We start from the raw sequence: 10,203 nt of genomic DNA on the forward strand, positions 1-10,203 counted from the left end.
TCATTACTCAATGCTAAGCATACACTTACTGCTATTTGTGATAAACTTCATCCTCTAGGTAACTCCTGGTTTTCATTTTTACGAATTTCTGGGTTCTTTGTGTGCCTCCTGTGACATCAGTTGTCACAAATCACTTCCTATCTAGCTTTTTAACCCATACCAGGCAAAAAACCAAGAGGTTTGCTAAGGACAATGCTTAGCACAATGTTACAGGAAAGAAAATATTTAATAAAATGCATTCTGGTAGTAACATTTAATGTATGTTCACACTGGAAAAATACTGAGTGGTCATCAATCCTTACCTTTTCCAAGTAAAATAAGACTAATTTCATTCTAATTTTTCCAGTTTCTAAAATTTGGAGATGTCTGTGTTTTGCATAGTGAGAAAAGTGATGCATCAGAAAGTTATAAATCCATTAAACTATGGATCTAAACCTGGCACTGGAGTCTATGTCACTTTCACTTCCTTCCATAAAACACTTTGTTGTTAGTAATGGTGATTCAGTGTTATAATACATCTCATAGTTTGCTAATAATTATTAAGACAACTGAAATCAGTCGTCCTCAACTTCACAAGGTTGAAAAGCACTGCAACGTAGGAACATTTTTCTTTCAATCCAGCAAGAATAAACCTAACAAAGAAATAGGGATGGGAGTTTTACCTTTTGCTACCGCCTCTCCCCAAAATATTTAATAGGCTCCTTTGAATGGTTCCTTCGTCATGAATATCTGCTTTGCTCGCAAACCTCCAATGTGTCTATAGTACAAGGTACATCTACTTTTATATGTCATATTTGAGCAACAAATAAGACAGAACTCTTGTCAACAACACAGCATCAACTGCCAACTAAATATTTATGCTTATTTGGGTAAGAACTGTTCTCATCTGTGATAGCATTAGCAGTTTGGGATTAACTCATAGACATTTTACTAATTCCAGAAAACATTACTCATTAGAGCATATGCTGCACCGGAAAACATCACCGACCTGTGTTTAGGTTCTCTCCCAGTGAACAGGTTTTCAATAAAATTAGGTTAACACAAGTATGAGTTCATGTTCTTCTCTCGAAGCTATAAAATCCAAAGAGGTCAGAGGGCTCCCTCTTACCTGAACGCTGGTTAGAGTTGTGTACTGGTAGGCTCTGACAACCAGGTAATTAGCTTCCACATCTGCTAGTCCCAGCAGAATGTACTTCCACCATTTTCTTTTCAAGATTATTAAAAGGTTATCACTGCCTGGTTGAAAGAAATCTGGATTAATACATGTTACTTGAAAATGATATCATGCATGTTAATTTGGAGATTAAAGAGCCAAAGCAAGTGTCTATTGTGTATATCAAATGTGGCCCCTCCTAATTTCCATTACTCATAATCCAAACTCTGCAACAGCTCAGCAGAGTCAGTTACAGTTTTTCTAGCACGAGACTCAAGTTAAGGTGTCATCATAGATTAAGGAATCAATGAAAGCACCAGAAAGAAAGTAGGAGAAAAGTGGTTACATTCCCTTTCCTAGCCAGGTGCAGTGGCATGTCCCTGTAACCCCAGCTACTTAAGAGGCTGAGGTGGGAGGATCACTTGAGCTTAGGAGTTTGAGACCAGCCTGGGCAATATAGTGAGACCCTATCTCAAAAAAAAAAAAAAGTCCCTTTCCTATTGCAACAGAAATATAATATCCGGATATAAGCCTGGATGTCACCATTTCTGACAAGCTACAGACTATCCTAGGAAATGAAATGTTTTCCTATAAATTAATTGGTTCTTTAACCTCCATTCACGGGCTGCTTCAAAGAAAACTCTGCAAGTGATTATTCTTTTGGAAGAGATTCACTTTCAAGTGAAAACTGAGTCAGTGATAAGCTTGGGAAAAGGCTTAGTGGCACCATTCAAGAAATATCTTTTATTCCCCCAAATTCTGTTTATTCAAATTAATTGGCCAGGCACTGTGGCTAATGCCTGTAACTCCAGGACTTTGGGAGGCCAAGGCAGGAGGATCGCTTGAGGCCAGGAGTTTGAGACCAGCCTGGGCAACATAGCAAGACTCCATCTCTAAACAAAAAAAAAATTAATTAGCTGAACATGGTGGCTTGCACCTATAGTCAGTCCTAGCTACTCAGGAAGCTGAGGCAGGAGGAACACTTGAGCCCAGGAGTTGAAGGTTACAGTTAGCTATGATCATGCCACTGCACTCCAGCCTGGGCAACAGAGTGAGACCCTGCCCCGCCAAGAAAATAAATAAATAAAATTGGATTCACTATTTTTGGAGAATTCAGCACCACAGGAGATATAGAGTTGGCACATATATAAGAAGGCGTTATGGTAAGATAACTTACAAAGAAATGTAAGTAGTGAGAATCACAACTAAATAAATATCATTAAAACCCAATTAGGGATTGTTTGATTTTTTTCCTTGCTGATTTTCCTCAGTTCTATATAGATTCTAGTTATCAGCCCTTTATCAGATGTATAGCATGCAAATATTTTCTCCCATTCTGTAGGTTGTCTGTTTGCTCTAGTGATAGTTTCCTTGGCTGTGCAAAAGCTTTTTAATTTGATCAGGTCCCATTTATTTTTGTTGTTGCTATGATTGCTTTTGGGGTCTTCTTCATAAGTTCTTTGCCTAGGCTAATGTCTATAAGAGTTTTTCCAACATTTTCTTCTAGAATTCTTATGGTTTCATGCCTTAGGTTTAAGTCTGTTATCCATTATGAGTTGATTTTGGTAAGAAGTGAGAGGTTAGGATCCTGTTTCAGTCTTCTACATGTGGCTATCCAATTTTCCCAGCACCATTTATTAAATAGTGATTCTTTTCCCCAGTTTATGTTTTTGTCTGCTTTGTCAAAGATCCGATGGCTATATGAGGATGGTTTTATATCTGGGTTCTCAGTTCTGTTCCATTGGTCTATGTCTCTGTTCTTGTACCAGGACCATGCTGTTTTGGTTACCATAGCCTTGTAGTATAGCTTGAAGTCTGGTAAATTAATGCCCCCCAATTTGTTCTTTTTGCTTAAGATTGCTTCTGCTATATGGGGCCTTCTCTGGTTTCATACAAAGAGTAGAATTATTTTTTCTAAATCTGTGAAACATGATGTTGGTATTTCAAAAGGGAATGAATTGAATCTATATATCACTTTGGGTGGTACAGACATTTTAACAATGTTGATTCTGCCAATCCATGAGCATGGTATGGTTTTCCATCCGTTTACATACTCTGTTATTTCCTTCCTCAGTGTTTTGTAGTTCTCCCTATAGAGGTCTTTCACCTCCTTAGTTAAATATATTCCTAGGTATTTTATTTTCTTTGTTGCTACAGAAACTTTTCAAAAGAAGATAGACTAATGGCCAAGAAACATATGAACAAATGCTCAACATCTCTAATCATCAGGGAAATGCAAATCAAAACCACAATGAGATATTGCTTATGAATAACCCCAGTGAGAATGGCTTTTATCAAAAACTCCCAAAACAACAAATGTTGGCATGGATGTGGAGAAACAGAAACACTCATACACTGCCGGTGGGACTGAAAACTAGTACAACCTCTATGGAAAGTAGTATGGAGATACCTCAAAGAGCTAGAAGTAGAACTACCATTTGATCCAGCAATCCCACTTCTGGGTATCTACCCAAAGGAAAAAAAGACATTCTATAAAAAAGACATCTGCCCTCAAATGTTTACAGCAGCACAATTCACAATTGCAAATGTGGAAACAACCCAAGTGCCCATCAATCCATGAGTGGATTAATAAAATGTGGTATATGTATACCATGGAGTACTACTCAGCCATAAAAAAGATGGTCAACTAATACCTCTTGCATTATCCTGGATGGAGCTGGAGCCCATTCTCCTAAGCGAAGTATCACAAGAATGGAAAAACAAACACCACACGTACTCACCATTAAATTGGCACTAATCGATCAAAACTTATGCATGCATATGGCAGCAACATTCATCGGGTATTAGGCAAGTGGGAGGGGGAGGAAAGGATAGTTAAACTCACACCTAATGGGTGTGGTGCGCTCTGTCTGGAGGATGGGCATGCTTGTAGCTTTGACTCAGGCAGTGCAAAGGCAATTTATGTAACCAAAGCATTTGTACCCCTGTAATACTCTGAAATGTAAAAAAAAGAAAAACAAAACTCAAAGTTAAAACATTAAAAAAAAAAAAAAAAACAATTAGGGCTGGATGTGGTGGCTCATGCCTGTAATCCCAGCACTTTGGGAGGCCAAGGTGGGAGGATAGCTTGAGCCCAGGAGTTTGAGGCCAGCCTGGACAATGGAGTGAGATCCCATCTCTACAAAAAATTTTTTCAAAATACTTAGCTAGACATAGTGGTGCACACTTGTAGTCCCAGCTAATGGGGAAGGTGAAGCAGGAGAATTGCTTGAGCTCAGGAGTTGGAGGCTGCAGTGAGCTATGATGGTGCCACTGCATACCAGCCTAGGCAACAGAGTAAGACCACAGAATTAGTCTTCCTCAAGTTTGCATGGGAAACATGTAACAGCCATCCCTTAGAGGGACTGCACTGATGTATTTATGAATCTCACTGACTTCCTAAAAGTCAGTGCTTCCAGAGAAGAGCAAAGTCCAGCGTTATTAACCATGTACCAGTTCTACTTCCAAACTCCTAAAGCTCTTGCCAAAGTTGGTGCTTCCCCCTTAAAATGTTTTCCCCTCTCCCACAACTAGTTTCTACTTTCTTTAAAATAGACACACAGTAATACCGTTGATATGTATGGAGGTTCATTTTAAAAAAGAGTATTAACAAACACCACACTGATGATTTTATTATATGCCTTAAATACAATGAGAATGGAAGTACTACACCTTCCCAATCAGTTTGGGTTACCCATTTTCCTCACATTCCCAAATTCAATGTCATTTACTTTATGTGATATTACCATGCTCTTCTCTTGTGGGAAGGTCGTTTGTTACCATGACTAGCAGCCTCTAATACGGAGTGGTCGTGACAGCATGGGCTCTGGGGCAGGCTGCCTAAGATGCAATCCTGGCTCCACCAGTTATGACCAATAAGACTTAGCGTAAGTTATCTAAGTGCTATATGCCTCAGTTTCCTTATCTGTAATGTGGGCATAATACTCACCTAAGTTGTGAAGCTTCAATGAGTAGAACCATAACTTAATGATTTAAGCAATAAAAATGATGCTTAGCACAAACATGTTAGAACCTAGTTTTTCCCAATTTCGGGTAGATAGCTAGAAATAACAATCCTATGATGGCTCTAAAGTAGCTTAGGCAGCCAGTGATAAGATGTTAATTCCTTGCCAATCCCTTGTCTTTGTGTCTCTCAAAAGAGAGACTTGATCTACATGCAAGTGATGTTCCACTTAGCATTTACCACTTCGTTGGAAATACATATTTTAAAGAGTGAGATTCATAGGCCGGGCGCGGTGGCTCACGCCTGTAATCCTAGCTCTCTGGGAGGCCAAGGCGGGCGGACTGTTTGAGCTCAGGAGTTCGAAACCAGCCTGAGCAAGAGCGAGACCCCGTCTCTACTAAAAATTAGAAAGAAATTAATTGGACAACTAAAAATATATAGAAAAAATTAGCCGGGCATGGTGGTGCATGCCTGTAGTCCCAGCTACTCGGGAGGCTGAGGCAGGAGGATCCCTTGAGCCCAGGAGTTTGAGGTTGCTGTGAGCTAGGATGACGCCACGGCACTCTAGCCCGGGCAACACAGTGAGACTCTGTCTCAAAAAAAAAAAAAAAAAGAGTGAGATTCTTGACTTTTCAAGTGTGTTTTAAATATTGTTTTAATAATTTTTAATATGAAGAAAAAATCTAACTCGTAATGACATTACAGTTTGTTTGTTTGTTTGTTTAGAAAAATTACTATTGCAGGCTGGAAGGAATCAAGGAAGTACATTCCACAGTGCAGGAGTGGGCCTTTTTTTTGCCTGGACTCTGGCCAACATTATAGCTTTCTTTTTTGACAATTTCTACTCCGTTACAGTTTGGTGCTATAAATCAACTTTTAAGCTTTAATCAACAATTCAGAGAATCATGCATAAATTTCTAGTTATGACTTTCATAGAATTTACAGGTTGTCATAGTTTTCTAATAACTTTTAGAAATACAGCTATAGTTTCCTGTTCTTGGTTTTGCCCTGTGTCTTATTTTTTCAATGTCTAGAAGCCAAAAATTTTTATGCAAATAATTTTGTTGAAAAGTAATTCCCTTTTGACATACCTGATCGAAATGCCAGCATCATTGTATAAACCAGGAATAGTAAGCAATAGTTGATAAAGCTCTGAAGCATGGGAGTGTTCACTTTGTATCTTTCTGCCAAATACTGGCTGGTGATGGCTGTTCCACATATACACAAGGACAACATCTGACCCAGAGCAATTGTTTTCAAAATATTCCTAGAAAATAAAGGAGGAAATCAGAATAACTTGCACGTTATACCTTTCACACACACACACACACACACACACACACACACACACACACACACACTCTTTAGTGCTAAACACAAAGTGAAATGCTAATTATTCCTGGTAGTTCTTTATTCCGTTTTATTGCTTACTTCATGTGCACAAAAACTGAATTGTTAGATTTTTTTTTTAAAGAATGAAACAAGGTTTATTTAGGAAGGGCAAGATAGGTGTACAGAGCAAGAGCTAGATACATTTGCCGCAGACAATGAATGGGCCTCCTGTTGTAACAAGAGGCTGAACTGTTGGATTTTGAGAGGCTACATTTTTATTCTCTTTTACATTTCTGATTCCCCCTCCATTCCCACAAAGACATATTCCCCATTTCATTGACCACGCACTTAGAGATCATTTTGATTACTTAACTATGTCGTATACTATTTGAAATGTATATGTGTGCATGTCTGTATGTGTGACGTTTTTAAGAAACTCAGCTTTAACTCTAGGTTTATATTCTCCGTATTCAGTAATGTGCAACATTTTCTCATTCTTTCTTTCTCTGAGATACCTGACTTCTTCCACTGCCCCTCTAGAAGCAGTGATTTTCAATGTTGCCTGCCCTTCAGCCTTCAGAATCACAGAGCTTGGAAGTGGATCCTATCCCAGCTGAGTCTCCAGACCAGACTCCAGCCTGGCTGACACCACTGCAGCCTTGTGAGAGGCCTGACACAGAGGGCAGAGCTAAGCCATGCTCAGATTCCTGATCCATACAACTGCGAGATAATAAATGTGCGTTGTTTTAAGCCACTAAATTGGTAATTTGTTACACAGCAATAGATAATGCACACTTTGTTGTCATTCAATAAATATTTGTTGAAGAAATGAATGCAAATGGATAAAGAAATTCCCATATATACCCATATGATACCTCCCCACTTTCCCAATGAGGTAGACTCGTCAGAGAAAGATAAGAAACTAAGAGAGTGTCATGACACAGAAGCTAAGAGTAGCAAAACATTTCAAGAAGGAAGAGATCATCAATACTGCAGTGTCAGAAACTGCAGAGAGAAGTGGCGTAAGACTAAAGAGACAGTATGATTGGCAAGCTGGAAGTTGCTAGATCTCTGAAGGAAAACTTTTGGTTAGTGATAATGTCCAAGGTCAGATTTCAATAGGCTACGTGAGCAGAAGATGAGCAAGTGAATGCACCAAACATAAATCACTCTCTGAAAAAATCATGAAAGGGAGAAGAAGAAGGATGTGTACAGAGTTTGGAGAATAAGCAGCAGTTGAGAGCAGGACTTTTGTTGTTTTGTTAAGGGATCAAGAAAAATTAAGCATGTTTGGAAGATAAGCAGCAGACGACAGGAGTGGAAGCTTGAAGATTTACAAGAAATTTAAAAGAGGTAATAAAGACTTGTCCTGGAAGGGTGACTGACCAAGACTGAGAACAGGGCAATGTTTAATTAAAATGTTCTCTATATAAATACTTCCTTGAACTTCTTTAAAAAAAAAAAAAAAATCAGGGAGGTATAAAATGTGAGTTCATTGTTAGATGAACCTCAGAGTTCGTTCATCTAACTCACTCGTTCTCCACCCTGGCTGCACACTGGGATCAACAAGAGGGCCATCTTAAAAACACGATTCCCAGGCCCCAAACCAGACCATTTATTTACTGGGGTGGGGCCTAGACTGGGATTCTCTTACTCCCCTGGTGATTTTCCCAGGGAGCCAGGTTGAGATCCCTGATACAGTCCAGCCTTCTCATGTAGGTGTCAGAGGGAAGTCGAGAGGGGAGATGAGGTGCTTAAAGTTATCCAATGTGACTTCCAAACTTGTATTAAATTACCAGGATGTGTAATTATTTCCTTTCAAGGGCCTGTTGGTGTTTCCTCTAGTTCAGAATTTCATGCTGTCCCCCTTCCTCAGTTTTTATCTCTGTTCATCTTTTCTTTCATTTATTTAACATGTACTTTGTGTCCAGAGTTGCTGAGCAAAGTAGAAAATACCAGAACAGCAGAAGACACACAATATCTGTCCTAAGAGTTTACAATGTATTCTTTCCTCTGGAATATTTGTTTCAATAATCTACAATTAACCTCAGATAACCTTAGCACAAGGACAAAAAGAGAGAGGTGAAGCTTGCTGGGTAAGACGACCCTAAATACATTTGTTGAGCGCCTACCATTGCCAGGCCATGAAGATACAAAAATAAATAGGCAGTTTCTGTGCCGCAGAGGCTCAGAGTCTACTGGGGATAAACAGGCATGCAAACTCATAATTAGGGCACAGCAAGACAAGTGCTAAAATGGCCTGGTCTAAAAAACTTCGAGTTCACCAGGCAGGCAAGGTAAAGAAAGGCATTTCGAGCAGAAAGGCACAGAGCCCTAAAATAACATGGCACTTTCAGGGATTTCAAGTAGGTTGATGTTGCTGCAGCACAAAGTACAAGAAAAATGGTAGAAGATGAGGATGGAAAGGCCAGTAGAAACCAGATCAAGTTCATATCAAGATTATATATGTAGAGCCAGAGATCCTAACTATCTACCTAACACACACACACACACACACACACACACACACACACACACACACAAAGATTATATGTAATGCTCTAATGTAGGTATCTTATCTTGCTGGTGGTAAGATTACTGAAATCTTCTAAATAGGAGTGAGAAAACTGAGTATCAAGGCAGGAATTGAGCGTCCCTGGGTCTCTGAATACATCACAGCACATAGCACCAAAACCTTACCCTTAATTCCTACCGTGGAAACCAGTTAAAGAGGCAGGTTGACAGAGACAGGGAGTCTAGAATAACACCCAGATTTCTAGATCAGACAACTGGATATATAGCAATATGGTTAATTAAGATCCTGACAGCAGGAGGAAAACACACATTTGGAAAGGAGAATAACTCCATTTTGGACATGCTGGATTTTGTTTAATTATGAAACAGCCAAGAAGCCATGTCCAGTAAGCAGTTTGGAGCTGGGAGAAAGGAGGAATAAATCTGGGAATCATGTACATAAAGGTGGTAGTTGAAGTTGGGGGATATAAATGATATCACTAAGGCATATAACTAAAAATTGAGAATAAAAGAGAGCAAAGAAGAAACACTCTGGGAAACATCACCATTTAAAGGGCTGGAGGAAGAGGAATTAGAGACAGACAGGAAGGAGCATGGCCAGGGAGGTAAAGGGAGCACCAGGAAGGAAGAACACTGGAAGCTGAGAGAAGACAGTGTTTCAGGAAGGGAGCACTACAGTTTGGACTGCAGCAACTTTCCCCTAACCATGCTTCCTGGTCCACTCTCACCCTCCCCAAATTCACTCCTGCTTCAGTAGGAGCGATGTTCTGAATATGTTAACACAATGAGATCATTCTCCATGTCTAAAACCTTTCAGTGGTTCCCCTTTGGCCTTAGATGCAAGCCAAACTTTAAAATGGCCTAGAAGGCAGCTACCATCTGACCCCTTCCTGCCTCTCCAGCCTCTTCTTGGACTACTTTCTCATAATTTATTTCATTTCTAATGTTTAAAATTTTTCATAAGATGTTTAAAATATAACTAAGTATAAGGCTGGGCATGGAGGCTTGCACCTGGAATCCCAGCACTTTGGGAGGACAAGGCAGGAAGATTGCTTGAGGCCAGGAATTCAAACCAGCCTGAGCAATATAGCAAGACTCTATCTCTACAAAAAATTTTAAAAATTAGCTGGGCTGGTGGTGTGTGCCTGTAGTCCCAGCTGCTTAGAAGGCTGAGGCAGAATTGTTTGAGCCTAGGAGTTCCAGGTTGCAGACAGCTATG

General features: G+C 39.6%; 1 protein-coding gene across 1 annotated transcript in view; it reads right to left on the reverse strand.

The window, feature by feature from the left end:
• The window catches only part of SLC35F2 (solute carrier family 35, member F2), a 56,955-nt gene that overhangs the window by 18,836 nt on the left and 27,916 nt on the right, over window positions 1-10,203 (reverse strand). The window contains exons 2-3 of the mRNA XM_012659125.1: window positions 6,209-6,384; window positions 1,109-1,236 (exon numbers count right to left, since the gene is read on the reverse strand). Coding sequence (XP_012514579.1) covers window positions 1,109-1,236; window positions 6,209-6,384 — 304 coding nt within the window. The remainder of the gene's footprint in view (window positions 1-1,108; window positions 1,237-6,208; window positions 6,385-10,203) is intronic.

This window comes from Propithecus coquereli, unplaced genomic scaffold (assembly GCF_000956105.1).
Source record: "Propithecus coquereli isolate 6110/MARCELLA unplaced genomic scaffold, Pcoq_1.0 Scaffold6, whole genome shotgun sequence".
NCBI classification, from domain to species: Eukaryota; Metazoa; Chordata; class Mammalia; order Primates; family Indriidae; genus Propithecus; species Propithecus coquereli.